Genomic DNA, 19,502 nt, shown 5'->3' with positions numbered 1-19,502 from the left:
TCAAACAAAAAACTGCTGAGTAAGAAGCCAACTTTAACCTCGGAGAAATGAAGGCGTGAAACGACACTTAGCACCGTGTTTGCTGGGCCCGTAGGGCGACTGTTAGACAGCAGGACAGGTTTATTCATATAATGAACAGCTTGGTTTTCACTATTTTGCTATTTTGCACAATAAAAATATTCTTTGGTTGTTAGAGATGGTTCTTAAACGGGTGTGCACACTGTTTAGCCACTATATATCACATGCTGCCGGGACAAAACTTTTTTTGACGTTTTTTCAATTTTTGACAGAATTTAAGATTTTGCTGCTTATTACATTGTGTGTAAATTTCATGATGGAAAAAAGTCACTGACTCACATTAAAACTAAAGAAGGGTCTTTTTTTCATTTTGGAGATACCAGGTTTTCTTCCAACAAATATATATATATATATATATATATATATATATACACACACACACACACACACACAGTGGGGTCCAAAAGTCTTAGACTACCAGTGGAAATTCTTCTCTTTTTTGTTTTCCTCTAACTTAATGCAGAACAGTCTGACTGAACCCTAGAATCTTATAAATCTGAACATGAAGTTCAGAATTTCGTAGTATTAGGTGGTGTGTCTCTCTTTGGCTTTAATGGTAGAGGGGCGCTCCAGCTACACAGATTGCAGAAGTTTGTGTAAAAGTCTACGATAAACAAATCAAATCCACTTGAGAGTCGTCTGAACACGAGTTTCACTGGAAAAGATCAGACTAAAAACAAATCTGACCTTTCTTAAAGGCTGTAACGTTCACACGTTCACTTACATTTCAATAGTGACCTAGAAATGCAGAATAGTGCAGAATCTTGAATTTTTGTTCTTAGCTTTTCTTTGTTTTGTTGTTTTCAAAATTTTTAAATGTTCTGTTGTTCATTTCCAAGTTTAAATAAAAAAATCACAGATTTTCAATGTGTTCTCAGACTTTTGGACCCCACTGTATATGGTGATATACACTGAAACCTTCAGAAATGTTTGTTATACTGTGACGTATACAACTAGTTCCAGCCCTAATAAGTCTACGTTCCACATCTAGCCCCAAAGTTCTCATAGTCGTCCCCAGTTGTGATCTCATAACTGCTTAAGACTATTGAGAAGAATCTGTTGTGCCTGAGGAGGAAAAGCACCACCCTGCGCTGGACTCCAGCCCTCCAGGGCTGAAAGTGAATGGCCCTGTGTTAGGGTATTCTGTCCACCTTGGCTGCGTTTGCCCCCGGCACTGAGATCAGGCTCCTCTCCCTGATCGAGTTCTCTCTGGTGCTCGAGAAGGACGAGGCCCTTTCGCTCCAAGTGCTCTTGGGCGTTGCTACACCGTCTGTCGACGTGTTCTGCCTGATCAAAGTGCTTTTGTGGAAGTGTGTGAGAGGGCTGGTGCGGCAGGCGGTCGCCCTGTCCATACGCTTCCTCTCCTTCCTCTGAGAGATACACTTCCACGTTGTCAAGGGAACGCTAGGAGCGTCCCTCTTCTTATCCTCGTGCTCTCCACGCGTAAGCTCACGCTGATGGTCCTGATCCGAAGGACTCCCCTTCACCTCCCTCTGCTTACGCAGCATACTTTGGGTCTTCTGGGCCGAGCTGAGGCCTGGCCGGAGGCCGGAGCGGGACTGGACCATCTGGATGCCCCCTATGGGGATCATAAGGCTGGCGCCGGAGCTCGGGGTCAGAGGCTGGGAGTGCAGGGGCAGGTGGCTCAGCACCCGTTGGCCTTCTCTGGCCGGCCCGTTCCTGGACAGGAGCCCGCGGGGAGGGGAGGGCTGATACCCCCTCCTCTGAGGACTACACATCTTCTCCTTGAAGGCAGACAGAAGGACATTTGTCAGCAAAATCGCCTGCTGCTATTATACGAGCACCCAAAACAGCTGCCTTTATTTCAAGGGTCTTATTTATAACTGGAAGGATTTATGAGGTGGACACAAGAATAGCCCTGGTCCAGTCCAAACTGGGAGTGGTGACAGAAGAACGTAAACATGTAGGGGTATATTAAGGCTCGAAAAAACTATTTTAAGTGCTATCTTTTGGTTTGGCAATTAATTATGATGGGCCTCTCTTCCCTTTTCCCCTCTGAAATAACAGGCTGTGTCCTTTTTGGTATCAGTCTGTTTGTTTTTTGAATGTTTACTTTGGCCTTTCCTGTGTGCAAATAAAACCCGTCCTACTAAATATGGAGTAAAACAAACTTAGACAAAGAAAGAGTGGACATCTCTGTTAGCTATCAGGACCTGTTGGCTGCCCTGTATGGAGCAAAGTAAACTAGCTTTTAAAACTCTTTAAAAAGACCACCGCATTATGAAAAGCTGTTTCACATGAACACAAACACATAAAGGTAAATGATGGCTGTATGTCACTCAGGCTGAACGATACTGGGAAAACAAAACAGCCATGTTTGCGCTATTATATCTCTTATTATGGAAAGGGTATGTTTAGAAGAGAACCAAAAAGAGTTTAAAGAACATTTTCTTCATAATTAAATGGTTAAGCTGTAAACAGAGGTTCAGAGTGGTTTGGTGAGAAATGCTCTGTTCTAGAGTCAGAACTGTTCACAGTGGTGGTGATAGGAACCAGACGTCCACCTCTAAAAGCTCCCTCACAGAAAGTTCCTACATGAAATGGGTATGAATTCACTGCCTGATGACTGAGACACTGTTTTATGACAGTTCTGAGAAAATTTTAGCCTTAAACTCCATTCATGGTGGAGGGATACATAATATGCAGGGCGCTGTGAGGCAAAATAGTCCCCAAAGAAAACTTACTATTTCAGATTTTCCACTATTTTCCATCATCAACATTCCATATAAACTCAGAAGACTCGTGTAGGTTCACTGGTGGTTCTGGATAGTAAATAAAATGTGTATATTTGTGTTGTAGTCATGGCGACCCCTGGTTCCTATCACCACCACTGTAAAGACATCTGAACCATTTCACACCAAACCACTCTGAATCTCTCTGATTACACCTCACACACTGAATTTAGGTGAATTGTTTGGGCACCGCTGGTCGAATGACCCGTGTTGTTGGTTTTCTAAGTGTAAATAAGTTCACATATCCTCTACAGAGACACACTTCCACACATTATAATGCACAATTTGCTGAATTCAACGTAAACAGAGACGATTCAATGCCATATTTAAATGCTCTCTAGGGGATGTTTTAACTTATTTTCACTTATAAAAGCAACAAAAACAGTCTGTATGAACAGGAGTTTTCAAACATTTGCATACAACTGCACCTTCCACATGATACAATGTGATTAAATATTGATCAGCATTATTTTTGGCCAAAATTATTTACATTTAATGATGAATACATTGATCTGTGATTGGTCAGGGTGCTTGCAGTGAATGATAAAACATTCAGTGCCTGGTTAAGGGGCTCATTTGCATATTGCACTCTTCTGCAAGATCAGCCCAATAATAAATCAGACGATAATGATTTCATGCAATAATGTGCAGCACTACACTGCAAAAAATGATATCTTGGAAAGTGAAAATATGTTAAATGTAGTTGATGTGTCTATTATTTCTCATGTTGAGCTTGGTGTAAGCTTATTATGAGATTATTACATTTTGTTATAGATATTTTTTTTACTTGTTTTCAGTAATTTAAGTAAAATTACAGATCATTTTCCTCATGTTAAGAAATAAGCTAGAAATAAAATCACTTAAAACAAGCAAAAATGCCTAGAAATAAATTAAATAATCTCATAATAGCCTTACAACAATCTCAACATGAGAGATATTACATATATTTAAGATAATTTGACTTGTCAAGATACTGTTTTTTGCTGTGCACTTCACACTGATTTGTACAGTGCAAAAATGGTATCTTGTCAAGTAAAATTACCTTAAATATAGGTGTCACATATCCGGGTTATCCTCCCTTGCCTAACACGCTCCAGGACTCCATTTCCCAGAATCCCAATCATCATGACATCACCCCTTCCACCAATCACAGGCCTCTGCCTCATTCTCAGTCACCTGAGTACTGATTCAACACACCTGTATCTGTTTGTCTTAGGCTTTAAAAGGATCCTGGTTTGGTCTCCTCTTTGTGAGGTGTTGCCACACTACTGGTCACTGAGTGGTTATAGTCTATTTTAATGTCCTGTGTCCTGAACCCATCGCCTGTGTCTCGATTGTTTCTCTTTTGGATTTGCCCTTTCTGCTCTGGTTGCCTGTGTTTTTGCATTTTCTGGTTTTTGACTTTTGCCTGTTTTTGGATTTGCCCTGACTTGTTTCTCTCATTAAACCAAATGTTGTTTTTAAGATCCGCGAGCGTCTTTCTGTGCTTGTTCAGCGTCACAATAGTCTAATATTTTCTTGCTGAGATTGTTGGTAACTCAATTTAAGATTATTTATGTTATTTCTAGACATTTTATACTGGTTTTAAGTAATTTTATTAAGTAAAACGATCTCATTATATTGGCAGATAATTTTATTTCTAGCATATTTCCTAAAATGAACAAAATGATCTGCCAGTACAGTGAGATAATTTTACTTAATAAAATTACTTAAAACAAGTAAATAATATCTAGAAATAAGCCAGATAATCTTATTATAAGATAACAATCATCTTAAAAGGGGACACATTAGACATATCTACTAGATTTAAGATAATTTCACTTGACAAGACACCGTTTTTTGCAGTGTAAGCACAGGAACCATAGAGGGTTCTTGACGTAAAGCAGAAGTAGGACTTACCAGCTTGGTCTTGAGGCTGAACCTGCTGGGCGAGGACTTGACTGGATCTCTGTGTCTGTAGGGTCTTTGTTGGACGCTCACACTGGCCCCGACGACGGAGCTCAGTGTGCCGCTAGGAGACGCAGGCCGTATGGGGGACAGGGCTCGGACCGGGGACAGGTGTCTTGCCGATAACGGTGAGACCGGACGGCTAGACGGGGACAGAGAGGACTGGCAGGGGGCCGGAGAGAGGCTGAGCCTGGGAGAGAGGCAGCGCAGAGGGGACGTGTCCCGTCCTGGAGAGCGGGGCAGAGCGGGGGATAAATGCAGGCCGGGAGTGAAACTGCAGAGGGGGGACAAGGGCACCCCTACGACGGGGGTCTCTATGTACTGAGACGGGTTTGGAGAAATGGCTCTAATGGGCTTGCTTGGCCTCGCTGGACTCACACTGGGTTCTTGCGCCTTAGGCAAAAGAACAGGACTGGCTTGGGAACCTGGATCGTCGCTGGAGAGAGATCTGCTCACAGAGGAGGCAGAGGAGCGAGACGCCTCCTCGTCACCTTCCTCGTTATCCTCATCCTCTTCCTCGTCTGTGTCCTCGGCGTCGGAGAACTGGTGCTCCTCTGTGACCTCCGGCAAAACGGAGCGCTCCTCTCCACCTGCAGGAAGAGAAAAAAGAGACATCGGCTTTATTTCTCATTCAAGCTTTAATCGAAATTGCGTGTACGTCGCCTGGTCAGGGCTCCCGAGACGGTAGCCTCGAATATTTCTTAACCAGCCTCGAACCTTATAGGCTAAAATAGCACCGGCATGTCACACGTTTCACTAAAGAGTCGAAATATCTGAGATGGCTGTATGAATATTATATGATTTATAAACTTATGTTTTTACCTGTTTATTGAGTAAATTGGTCTCACAACACTGGCACATACACTGGTCAGTCATAACATTACGACCACCTCCTTGTTTCTACACTCATTGTCCATTTTATCAGCTCCACTTACTATATAGGTGCACTTTGTAGTTCTACAGTTACAGACTGTAGTCCATCTGTTTCTCTGATACTTTGTTAGCCCCCTTTTACCCTGTTCTTCAGTGGTCAGGACCCCCATGGACCCTCACAGAGCAGGTACTATTTGGGTGGTGGGTCATTCTCAGCACTGCAGTAACACTGACGTGGTGGTGGTGTGTTAGTGTGTGTTGCACTGGTCTGAGTGGATCAGACACAGCAGTGCTGCTGGAGTTTTTCAAGACTGTGTCCACTCACTGTCCACTCTATTAGACACTCCTACCTTGTCAGTCCACCCTGAGGTGTTTAAAACTCCAGCAGCACTGCTGTGTCTGATCCACTCAGACCAGCGCAACACACACTAACACACCACCACCACGTCAGTGTTACTGCAGTGCTGAGAATGATCCACCACCCAAATAGTACCTGCTCTGTGAGGGTCCATGGGGGTCCTGACCACTGAAGAACAGGGTAAAAGTGGGCTAACAAAGTATCAGAGAAACAGATGGACTACAGTCTGTAACTGTAGAACTACAAAGTGCACCTATATAGTAAGTGGAGCTGATAAAATGGACAATGAGTGTAGAAACAAGGAGGTGGTCAGAATGTTATGCCTGACCGTATTTCTAAAAATAACCAAAATGATCTGCCTCTATAGTGAGATCATTTTACTTAATGAAATTACTCAAAACAAGTAAAAAATGTCTATAAATAAGTTAAATAATCATATAATGTGTTTATAACAGTCTCAACATGAGGAATATTAGATATATTGATTAGATTTAAGATACTTTCACTTGCCAAGACACCATTTTTTATAGTGTGCACATCACTCTCATCATCCACCCGTTTATTCACGGACACATTCAGCCCTCAAAGTCCAGAGCTATTCAAACACAGCTGTAGACTTATCAAACTAAAGAGTGAGTGAGGGAAAGAGAGACATTTCTGTAAAAAACCAGGCAGATCTATTAAAAAAACATCACTCATTAAATTACAAAACAAGTCCAACCTGGACTAATGCTGCTTGTGAAAAATGTTTACCTGATATTATTAAGGCAGGAGCAGATTTAGTGATTCTGGGGTTCTGTGCAAAACAGGAACAGCGCCCCCTGGACGCACATTTTTAAAATAATTAAGGCTCTGGGCTCCCGAGTGGTGCTACTGACAACACTGGAAAAAATATCTTGGCAAGTGACATCATTCAGGTATGAATATTACAAGCTTATTAACTTATTTCTAGACTTTTTACATGCTTTAAGAATTAGTGCTTCATTCATTAATGCTTCATTAAACTTCATAACTGCATGGACTAGTCCACTATAACCATGACTGAGAGGTGGAACTGCAATAAAATTAATTAAAAAGTATTGATATATAGGTGGAAATTGGGAAACATATATAGACACATCAAATTTATTGCATGGGTGAGTTTGTGGATCCCCACACGGTTAATATCTACACCAAGAACAGCACAGTAGTCTGAAATGAAGGTGTTAATAGTGAGTCTGTGCTGCAGAAACAGCCTCTACTCTTCTGGGAAGGCTGTACACTAGATGTTGGAACATTGCTGTGAGGATTTGATTGAGCATTAGTGAGGTCAGGTACTGATGTTAGATGGTCAGTTCTGAATCACTCCAACTCATCCCAAAGGTACTGGATGGAGCTCCATCACTCCAGAGAGCACAGTTCCACTGCTCCACTGCCCAGTGCTGGGGGGCTTTATACCCCTCTAGCCCATGCTTGGCATTGGACATGGTGACCTCATGAGAGTCCCATTCTGTTGGTAAATGCTCTTCTATGGAGATTCTATGGAGATACAAGCTGGGTCAGCAATAGTTGACCTTAAAGTAGCTGAATTCACTCAGCAGAAGGAGCGTCTGGATATTTTTGGACAGGTAATGTATGAGCATGGTAATAATCAGGGTCTCACCTCCTTCTTCAGTCTCTGGTTCACACTGCACAGGGCCCGGAGCGGTTCCCTCAGGACAGCGCTTACCGTGAGCCTTCGACTTCATGTGTTTGGTGAGGTTCCCTAAAGAACACACAGCAGAACAGAGTGTTAGAGTTACAGGGCAGAAACGTCTACATCTACCTTCTCCTGTCTGGAGACAGGAGTGAGATAACAGTGCTCACTTTTTAGGCTGAGATCATAACTTCTATAATTGATGCTGTTTTGAGAGCCTAATTATTATATTTTAATAAGAAATAGTGTTATAATTTGAATTCAAATTAAAGATAAACACCTTTTTATAAAACCTTTATAAAAGTTTATTATTCATTCTACTCCAGCTCAAGTACAGCCTGTCCAGTCACGTCACTGATTTGCTTGTAAAAAATGAAGCCAAAACTTCAATTTAACTCATAAATCCATGCAAAATTTCAAAGCTGTGCTTCAATCAGCTCTTTTGTTATGAATTTTTAATGTTTCAAAATCACAGTGTAATCACACTGCAAATATTGAGTTGAACTGCGTACAGAATGACTGAACCGAGCTGAAACATTACCTGAGTAGAAGTTTATTTATACACTACGAATGAGAAAATACAAAGATAATTCAAATTAGAATTTGAAAAGTAAAGTAAAAGAGAACAGAAATTAAAAACCTGATTAAAACATGATTAAATTTAATTAAATTAGGATAATAAAAAGCTGTTACAGGAAAAAAAATAACACTTCACTTTAAATCAACTTGTTTGACATTAATAAATTCCACCAAGAGGTTGAATTATTGGAGCACTTTGCTTTTGGTTTTATGTAGTATTCCTACATTTCTGAGGATCAGAAAGGCCTATAAATGGATTTTGAGTTGTGAAGCCATTTGAACTTACAGAGTATTAATAAAATGTAGGGTAAAAATGTAGAAATATAACAAAAATCATCTAATTTTGCAAAACTAACTTTTGAAAACTGAAAGAGATTTTAGAGATGATATAAAAAGTAAACCACTTCATAAATTAACCTGTTATGAGAATTTATTGACACCACAACAGTTGATTTTGATGAAATATTATTCTTAGTGTTTTGTACCCAGTTAAGATTTCAGCTCTGTTAGACGTCAATATTTAAGATACAATTTGGAACCTAATGAGTCCAGCTTTAAAGGGAGAATCCCATTGATTTTTCAAAATTCCTGCCTAGAGTTACTGTGTTAAGATGTAAACAGAGTCGTTCAGAGTGGTTTGGTGTGAAACGCTCTGTTCTAGAGAAACTCTCTGAGTCATAACTGTCCACAGTGGTGGTGATAGGAACCAGACGTCCACCTCTAAAAGCTCCCTCACAGAAAGTTACTACATGAAATGGTTATGAATTCACTGCCTGATGACTGAGACACTGTTTTATGATAGTTTAGAGAACTTAAACTCCATTCATGGTGGAGGGATACATGCAGGGCGCTGTGAGGCAAAATAGTCCCCAAAGAAAACTGATTATTTCAGATTTTCCACTATTTTCCATCATCAACATTCCATATAAACTCAGAAGACTCGTGTAGGTTCACTGGTGGTTCTGGATAGTAAATAAAATGTCTATATGTGTGTTGTAGTCATGGCGACCCCTGGTTCCTATCACCACCACTGTAAAGACATCTGAACCATTTCACACCAAACCGCTCTGAATCTCTCTGTTTACATCTCACACACTGAGTTATGGAGGAATTTTGAAAAGCTGGTGGAATGCCCCTTCAAAGTAACTGAATTCACTCATTGTGCATTAAAAATGCTTAAAATCAGTATGAAAAGACAAACATTGATGAATGAATGACTTTGTTTACATCTCAAACACTGAATTATGCATTTATTTTAAATAAGCAGAATCCCCCTAAAAATCTAACTAAGCTATGAAATTTAAGTTACGCTTGGTTATGCTTGAAAATCCAGGACTTGACCAGACAGGCCTGAGGTGAGTTTAGTCTTCCGTGTTGTATTCTTTACACCATTCGGCTTCTCTTCACAGTGTTTAGTGAAAAACATTCCAGTGGAAAGGAAGAATAGGATCTTGTAATATTGAGACTGTGTACAGTGGATTAATCCGCCTGCCTTTGGTTTTGAAGGCGAAGTTGCAGTGCTGGCAGACGTAGGGCCGAGCGTCCGTGTGCAGCCTGATGTGCTTCCGCAGCATGCTGGGCTTCTTACAGCGGATCCCGCACTCCTCGCACACGTAGCGCCCCCTCCCGCGTCCCCGCACGTACACGTACTCCTCATTCGACCTGTAACTGAACACACGGTACAGCACAGCACTCAGAAGACTGTAATGAAGGCAAGTCAAATCATCTTAAATGCAGTCGATGTATCTAATATCTCTCAAGACGAGATTGTTGTGAGCTTATCATAAGATTATTTAACTTATTTCTAGATGTTTTTACTTCCACAGTCAATTTAAAGATCTATATATTGGCAGATCAGTTTGCGTATTTGTAGTATATTTCTTAAAACAAGCAAAGTTTTTGCCAATATAGCGATATAATTTTACTAAATAAAATTACTTCAAACGAGAAAAAATATCTAGAAATTAGTTAAATAATCTGACAAATGAGCTTACAACAATATTAATTAGAAATATTGGATATATTTTAAAATGTATATATTGTTTAAAATGTATATATTCTTCACAGATTATCTCTTGTTCAATATGAATATATTTGTACACAGCAGAGAGGTTTTTTTCTTACATAGGTCCCTCCAGTGTCTTTAATATATTTCAGTTTTAGTATTTTCTTGTATTTTTATTTTTACTTTGTTTTCTTTCTGTAGAGTGAGTGCCTGAGCGTCGCCACAAGCATATCAATGCATGAATGTCCTGACATGTTGTGCAAATGACAGATAAACTGGAAACTTAATCTATAATAACTAGATTTACCATAATTTCCTTTTTTAGAATGTAAATCAGGTCTTAAGTGTTCTAAAACAGCTTCACTGTGGAAGCTTCATTCCTGCTGTTGTAAACCTGTAACTATAAAAAGAAGCTATATTTTGTCCCCAATTACAAATATCAATATTCAAATAGACGAGTTCAAACATGACAAATGTGGAGAATTTCTTCAGCCCCTGATTTTAAAACTATTGGATTTTGTGTTCAGCATAATCCCAACTGAATATGATCTCTAATATCAGTGAAAACACCAGAGAAATATCAAGTAAATGTCACCGCAGTAACATGAGAGTAAATCAGAAAAGGAGTCATTTAGTTAATTTTGTATTTTATGAGTTTTTTGTCAGTTTCATTAACTCCTTTTCATAACAGCCTTTTTTGGACGTCCCTCAACCGAACTACACATTTTAACAGGTGAGCAAGCAGGTAAATGTGGATTATTATTGTGTTGTTATTGTGTTTAAATGCTGTGTGTGTTTATTGTGTCAGTTGTGCAGGATTGTTTGATATGAAGAAAAACGCTTTAGTCCCTTTTATCTCGGCACGGCCGTCTTTGTGGAGAGGTGTGAAGAGTTTTTCACAGCAGGGGGTTCTCACCCCTCCCCTTTCACTCTCATTGCTCGCTAGCAGCTTAACACAAAGTCACAGTGGTGTGCCAGTTTACCACGTAAGGTCGCACTTTAACATTGCTTTGATAAGAGTAATCAAAAATAAGCACTCAGTGATGTAATCTGTGCTCTAAAAGAGCTCAGTCAATCACTCAGAACAACAACACAGCGCAGTGAACAGTAAAAGAAGCCTCGTGCATCTTTTATACAGTGACAGAAAGCATGGCAGCTCAGAAAGTTCTAGTTCTACACACCAAAAAAGAAAAAGATGTTACTGATGAACTCCTGGTGGATTTAAAGGAGCATTTTTTCTTTTTTTGGTTCATGATGTAAATCTCACAACAGCTTTACAGGGAAAAATATGTTTTTTGGTTATGTTAATTGAAAATATCCAAGCTGATTTCCACTCTGCTGACAGAACGGTCACGAGGGAACACTGCAGAAAGAGGCTATGAGAACAAAAATGATCAATTAGCAGATTTATGGACACTATATTGAGAAAAAGTGATGGAAGTATCTATTTTTTCAACTTATTCCTGATTTTGATGTTGTTGCCTGCTGCCTACCATTGATTTGGACAACACAGATCAAGGTCAAATGTGGGCAGCCTTCCATATGACATAAATTATTCATTTATTTTTGCTAATTGTTTGACTTTTCTTCATGTTCCTTATTAAATGGTTGATTTCTGCAAATGCTGTATGCAAACATTTCACTGTAGTTCTTCAGCCTTTTTTGTGTCAAACGTTTCCGCGAACCTCAGAAAAGCTAAATACTGTGCTAAATTTAATGAAAACGTCTTCCACAATGTTTTTGCCATAAATCATTTGAATCACTTGAGCCACAAAATGCAATACAACATTGCAAAACCCCTGCCAGTGTACCCACCCAGACAGTCCCAGCATACACACACAGCTACACACTGTAGGTCTCAGGCGTGTGAGGGGAGATCTAACTCCAGATCTATAGCACCTGCACAGTCTGCCTCTAAAAACTGCTTTTAAAAACCACCCGGTATGTTTGGCCAAGGCCCTCCTTCTAAACGCACACATGCACTCACACAGGCTGGGTGTCCACCCCTGGGTGTGTTCGGAGAGTCCCAAAACGGGGCCTCCACTTTACCTCAAACAGAGAGCCATTTATAATGTCAAGAACCTGGGCCCCCCTCATTCCGACCCCTCCACCACCCCCACCTCCCAGCTCAAACCTGGGGTGTTCGGAGCTGCTGCCCGATGCCCACGGCCGGCATATCTGTGCCAACACAAACAGCTGAGAGGGAGGGAAACCCGGGCCCACGCCAGCTGCTCCGTAAAAAACACCTCCAATCACTGGACAAGGAATCGGGACGTGCAGGCCACCTTTCTTATTAATAACATGATAACAGTGTGCAAACTCACATTTTTAGCTTTATGTTCTCCAGCTATTTACACAGTGGTTTAAGCCCTGAAAAGCACTTTAATGTTTACCAGGTAGTACAGCAGGAGGAGGAGACGAGGCAAACTCACTGGCGTACAAACGAAATACAGCTTCCCAAACAATTACTGCACATTCATAAAGGACAAAATCGCTGCCAACATACCCAACATATGTATGTAAGTATGTATGTAGAGGCTCTTATCACTAGGCTGAGAACAGAAATAATCAATCACTATCTTATTCAGGGCCTGAATGAAATATTTGTGAATAATCAAATGTACACACAACCCACCACTTACCCCAACGCTGCTCACAGACACTGGAAGTCAATAGTCACCCAAATCTTTTCTGTAAATACATCCCCAAAACTTCTCTCAAACCTCACCCAGGTCTTCACTGAGGTGGTGCAGACTTGTAGATGTGGTTTAAGACACAGCATGACTTACTGTGAGATACAAACATGAACAAAACTTCACTGTGGAGCTGATAACAGTAAGCTTACAGTAAGTCATACTGCATCCTAAACCACATCTGTAAGTCTGTAATGAAGACATGGATGAGGCTTGAGCGAAGTTGCGAGACGTTCTGAGGATGTGTTTACACAAAAGATTTGGGTGACTATTGATTTCTAGTGTTCTAGTGTTTGTTGGCAATGTTAGCCTCATAGGTCCAGTTCTAAAATAAGATCAATCAATCAGCCAGCAGGCACAGGCAACTGAAAGATCTACAGCACTAGCCTAGGTTAAACAAAACAATAACACAGTAGGCCTACCTGTTTAGCTAGGATTATGTAGCCAAGCAGCTAACTGTTTCCTCTGGGTTGAGACTGAGTTCTCAAAAAACTGTAACTTTCAGGGTAAAAATGCTGTCACTCAGGTGGAACCCTCACAGGTACCTTGACTAAAGGAACACCATTATTCCATAAACATAACATAAGTGAAGACAGAATGTACAGAGTCAATGCATATTTATATACACATTCGCATAAATATATATATATATATATATATATATATATATATATATATATATATATATACACACATACATATATATGCAATGACTCTATACACTCTGTCCTGACTCCAGGCTTTTTATTTTGTTTTTCTGCTTTTCTAAGTTATGCAAACAAAACGTTTGCTGCACGATTACAACCCTTTTAAAGTGCACCATCAGACCTTAAGGACATTGTTGTACCTTTATGTTTACATTGTTTGTGCCTTGGAAATTAAAAAACAAATCTGAATACTTAATTAAAAATAAACTCAAGTAAAAGTCAAATCAGCAATTTAATTCTACCCTAAAACTACCATTATAGACGAGTGTAATTACAGCTTATCTGTCTATAACTATATATGAGGACACACGAGTTAAATGAGTACAAATTAAAATAAGGTTGTAAAACAATGTGAAACTGTCAACTGATTCAGCATTTAGCTTTAAAATGTAGTTTCAGCTGAAACACACGGGTGAATAGAGAGATAAACAGTGAAAGTATAGTTAAATCCGTTTGTGGAACAGTAACAGCAGTCTGGGAGAAAAGAGGGATGGGAAAAGAATAAATGAAAGAAAAAAGGTACATAAAAATGTCAGTTGTATAAAAGGGAACAGTGAATTCAAACACAAGGACAGAGGGGAATCATTTCTGTGCATGTCTGTAATTTTTAGTTCATTGTTATTTAGTTGAATCGTGCTTGTATTGAAGTATTTCAGCACCACTCTAGATTCATTGTTAAGTTTCGGACAGAAACAAAATGGTTACATTTCTTGAACGCCAAGTGGGAAAAAACAGCCAGTCAGGAACTGTTTTTCTCTGTGGTGTCTAGACAGATATAGCTGAGCGAGCTCTCCTATTGGTTAGGACTTCAGGAGCTGAAGAGAAGTCCTGATGCATTAGATTAACTATAATAATCATGATTATAAGCATAATCAGCCAATCACGTTTTAAATTTACATCGTTAGGACCAATTCTTTGAGTCACTGATTGAATATGGTTGGCAGTTTAATCAGTGGGATGCTAGAAATAGAAAACAGTGGCGGCAGCTCTGCACCAGAGATCACTGCTGACAGAGTCACCGTGAATCTAATACAAGAAAAAATACATGCTAACCCTGGCGAGATGCTGATCACAACAGCGTGATCAAATCACTTGGCTGGTTCAAGACGTCACAGCACAAAAACAAAGTCACGCTGAGCTTTGCCCTCAACTTCCATTGAAAGTGCTGGCTTGAAACGCCATGCAAGTTTTAGTTTAATGGTGAAAGACCAGTAGAAATGGAGATGAGACAGCATAAAGTTGATATAACAATAACATTTACGCATGGGTAAATAAATATATGCCAAATGGGATGGGGCTGGCGTTGCATTTATCATTTATCTTAATGTCTTCGTCATTTTTTTGTTATATAAAGCAACAGAAAAAAAAAATTTCAAATCCAATTGTATGTGCAAAGATACCAAACACTGGTATGGTAGACATTTTTTAATCTGATATAAAAAGGCAAACAAAGACTCACATGTCTGTCACAAATATGGAATGGTAGTCTACTCGACTGCCAGAAGATGTCCAATTACCACTAGCTCAGCACTAACATACATAGAATAGATAGAATTCAGAACCGTTGATGAACTGTGTTTTGCACACATCGGAATTAGACCTTCACATTTAACCCATCCATGCAGTGAAACACCCACATACACACTAGTGAGCACACACAGTAGGGGGCAGTGAGCACACTTGCCCGGAGCGGTGGGCAGGCCTATCCACGGCGCCCAGGGAGCAGTTAGGGGTTAGGTGTTTTGCTCAAGAGCACTTCAGACATGTCCTGTCAGATCAGGGGTTCGAGCCAGCGACCTTCCGGTCACAAGGCTGGTTCCCTAACCTCCAGCCCACGACTGCCCCACAACATCCCATAGGGACGCCAGCAGCAGAAGTTAGCATTATCCTAGCGGTTGTTTTTTTTTCATGTTTGGACTGAGTTGTAACATTTATGGCCCAAATTGAAGGCCTAGCTCTAACAGTACGGTTTGCCCCGCATAAGGAAGATCGGAAATGGGCGGTTGGTGTAATACACACACTCTGCTTATCGTTTTCTAAAGTAGAGCTAGTTGACTGTAATAGTTAAAAATGATTGTTTATGTAATTCTCCACCTCTGCTTGAAGTAAGAGATGCTGTAGGACCTCCGTAGGATAACATCACCCCCAGCGCACGGCGAGCAGACTGCTGCACGACTGATTGATGAGTCAACCTCAGAGCTCATCCTCTCCTGTGATGAGTGTGAGATCGAGTCGCGAGGGAGGACGGTTCACACAAGCGATCGACGTGCGAGAGCGACACAGATGGCTGCCTCCTTGCGCCGGCACGACGCTGCGTCTCTGAAACTCAGTCACGACCACCTTCACAATGGAACGCATAACCTTGAGCAACCAGAAAGGGGATGTGTAGGCAGCAAACCTGACAAAGCCAGGAGCTGCACCATTCAGCGCAGCTTCATCAGTCAGTGAATTACTCTGAAATCACACATTAGTTCTTTGAAACGCAAAAATGAGCTGATTTTTTCATTCATCTAAAAATACAGCTGCTGCCGCGCTCTCTCCCCAACCCGAGCTGAATGACCAAAATCATTGATGCAGTTTGGCATGAGCGGAGCTCTGCGGGGTCTGCAGGAGAGAGGAAGTGAACGCCAGGCTAGGTAGTTTCCTGGCTCGAGCCGTGTAACAGAAGGCCTGTGTTGGCTCTGACAGCCGAGCGATCTCCTGCAGCAGCACCGTACAGCGCACTGACATACTGGTGACAGAAAACTACCACACAGGAGCGAGGAGCACAGTGAGGCACTATGATATACGGAAAAGCACTCCAGCAGGTACACAGAAGGTCTCTGAGGATGACCAGCGGACGGACATTTCACTATGCTATAAACCTGTGCTGCAGTCTTTCTTCTTTAGTGAAGGCAGTGGTTCTATTTGGAATATATGAGTCACATATAGAACCGTTTGCATGTTTAAATGGCTCTTTGCATTGTGAAACAGTTCTTCAGATTGATGGAGAAAGTGTTGTATATGGTTCTTTTTGAAAATGGTTCATATAGCACCAAAAAGGGTTCTGCTATTGCTACAAGCTTGACGTCAAACCAACAGAAGAATCTTTTTTGGTGCTATATAGAACCATTTTCAAAATATATACAATATAGTGTACAAATAGAAGCATATCGCTGTTGTTGGAAGAAAACCTCGTATCTCCAAAATGGTAACTTTACAGGAAAAGGGAAAACATACTTTACTTCCAATGTAAGTCAATGGAACCAGACTTTTTCCAAGTCATTTTGAGCCGTTTGTTTCAGTCCATTCTTCATGAAATTTACACACAATGTAAAGAGCAACAGGCAATTTCAAACTATGTCAAAAACTGAAAAATGACAAAAATGGAGATACGAGGTTTTCTACCGACAACAGCGAAATATAGAACCATATACAACAATATGGAACCATAAACAATGCATTCTCCATCAATCTGAAAAAAACGTCTCACCAGGCAAAGAACCACTTCAGAATGAAATGGTTCTATATAGAACTCATGGCTCCAAATAGAACCATTCCCTTTACTAAAGAGTAAAGAGTACAGTCTTTTTTAAATGTGTAGTCAGAAATAAAAGTGCAGGTACACTTTTCGTTCATCAAGGTACAAACAATGTAAATGTGTCCTCAAAGGTCCTACAGCGGTTTCAAGGCCCAATTGTACACCTTGAATAAGTTTTCCTCAGAGGAAAGGAACGTATTTGCACCCTTTTCAAAACCTAATGTTTTAAAACAGAACAATATAAATAATGTAATGAAAAGCCTGGAGTGAAGACGGGGTGCGTTGAGTCAATACGGCTTAAAAAATATAGTTTCAATGAAATATAGTACAAATTTGTTCCTTAATTTGAGGGTGTTAAAAACCTACTCTTGAGGGTTCCACCTCAATGACCCCAATGAGAGTGTATATCATGGTCAGGGGTGGGCAGAGTACATTGGAAAGCAGAGATGGCTGAAAACTGAATACACTAGTATATTCCATTTCAGATTAATGGAGAAGGAGTAATATATTGCCACCGCCCAAAAAACTACAAGTATTTTTGTTTTTCTGCATCAGCAGTTGCTCTTTACGTTGTTTCACAATGAACGGACCAATAGAAACGCTCCAGAATCACTTGAAATAAAATCTCTTTACACTAACTTACATTAAAAGTAAAGAACGTTTTTGCCCTCTCCTGTATCCAATCAGTGCTCAGTAGCAGTAATGCCAACCAATCAGCACTCAGTAGTAGTAATGCAAACCAATCAGCACTCAGTAGTAGTAATGCCAACCAATCAGCACTCAGTGGCAGTAATGCCAACCAATCAGCACTCAGTAGTAGTAATGCAAACCAATCAGTGCTCAGTAGCAGTAATAATAACCAATCAGTGCTCAGCAGCAGTAATAATAACCAATCAGTGCTCAGCAGCAGTAATAATAACCAATCAGTGCTCAGTAGCAGTAATGTTAACCAATCAGCGCTTAGTAGCAGTAATGCTAACCAATCAGCGCTCAGTAGCAGTAATGCTAACCAATCAGTACTCAACAGCAGTAAGGCAGGAAGGAACAGGAAGTGGCCAGACTCTCCTTAAACTGACACAAAATGATTTGATGCTTAAAAAAGTAACCAGGTTGAACTTCTAATAGTAAATTAACAGAACAGTAATCCATGTTTTACACTCTATTAATGTTTTACATTTTAAGTTCAGTTAATTCAAAATTGCAAGGCAACCAGGTTACTTACCTTTTAAAGTTAAATCACTGAATCATTTTACAGTGTGTACTTAAATCTTTCAAATCCCATATCAGAATCCAGCTGCTACCCTACATGATGTTCAAATTTATTTGAATTATTTATTAATTTCTTCTTATTTGGGGTTTGCTCTTAAGTAAGAACTGAATCTACACACACTCAAGAGCACAAACGTGAGAACAGTTCTGTGCTTTAAGAACACATCATGAATCTGACGTAGACTTTCTCTTAGGACCTTTCTCAAGAACACATTTAAGAACAAACTTAAGTAGATATTGATGAATAAGGCCCGATGAAACCTTGAGTATCGGCCAACACTGATCAGATATTTTTATTGAAAAAGTAGACTATGAAACTAAACTACTCCATCACTCTACTAACCACACAGGTTTAACTACACAGCTAACATCAGTGACATCAGTGCGAGTGAGTCCTATTTCAGGATAGATTTGTTACAGGACTGCATTGGATTAATTTTTTCTTTCCCATATCCGACCATACAGTTTCTGCTGAAATAGGCTCCATACCAATACCCAGATACCCATTTGCCTTTCCTAAATTACTTACAAACAAATGTATGTCTTACCCTCCTTCGCAGATCTGTACTCGAGGGATTTCACTGCATTTGGAGGTAGACCGTGCTTCCTCCTCTCCCTCCTCCTTTGGTGGTTCTTCTTTCGCAGTTGGCTCAGCTTGCTGGACCTCTATGCGGTCACTGGGCTGAGGGGCATGTACCTATACTCGAGAGAGACATGGGCAAGTTCACCAACCCTGTTCCGGGTGCCCAGGGAGACAGAGATGAGGGAATTCACGTTCAGCATTTTGCAGAACTGAATTATTCCTTTAACTTTAAAGATTCAGAGGTGAGTTGAAAGACTCTGAGAAAGGAAGTGCGACTTGTTTGCTGACCAGTGGATGTCCCTATTGTTAAAGACATTATGCCTTTTTATGAAATGCCAAAATTTCATACCTGTTCTCTTTCAACAAGCCCCCAAATTCATTATAATGAGTGCATCATGCATATATTGCAAATCCAGGTGTTTTTACATTTACCTCAGACTCCTCGGGTTTCCGGGGATCAGT

At 40.3% G+C, this 19,502-nt stretch overlaps 1 protein-coding gene across 1 annotated transcript in view; it reads right to left on the bottom strand.

Annotated features, from left to right (window-relative positions):
* Positions 1-532: 532 nt before the first annotated feature.
* Positions 533-19,502, bottom strand: part of hivep3a (HIVEP zinc finger 3a) — a 40,004-nt gene continuing 21,034 nt past the window's right edge. The window contains 6 exon segments of the mRNA XM_036562606.1: positions 533-1,823; positions 4,731-5,368; positions 7,652-7,753; positions 9,756-9,931; positions 19,006-19,154; positions 19,473-19,501. Coding sequence (XP_036418499.1) covers positions 1,212-1,823; positions 4,731-5,368; positions 7,652-7,753; positions 9,756-9,931; positions 19,006-19,154; positions 19,473-19,501 — 1,706 coding nt within the window. The 3' untranslated portion in view covers positions 533-1,211.

Source organism: Colossoma macropomum, unplaced genomic scaffold (assembly GCF_904425465.1).
Source record: "Colossoma macropomum unplaced genomic scaffold, Colossoma_macropomum, whole genome shotgun sequence".
NCBI lineage: Eukaryota > Metazoa > Chordata > Actinopteri > Characiformes > Serrasalmidae > Colossoma > Colossoma macropomum.
This window is presented reverse-complemented; position numbering and strand designations above follow the sequence as displayed.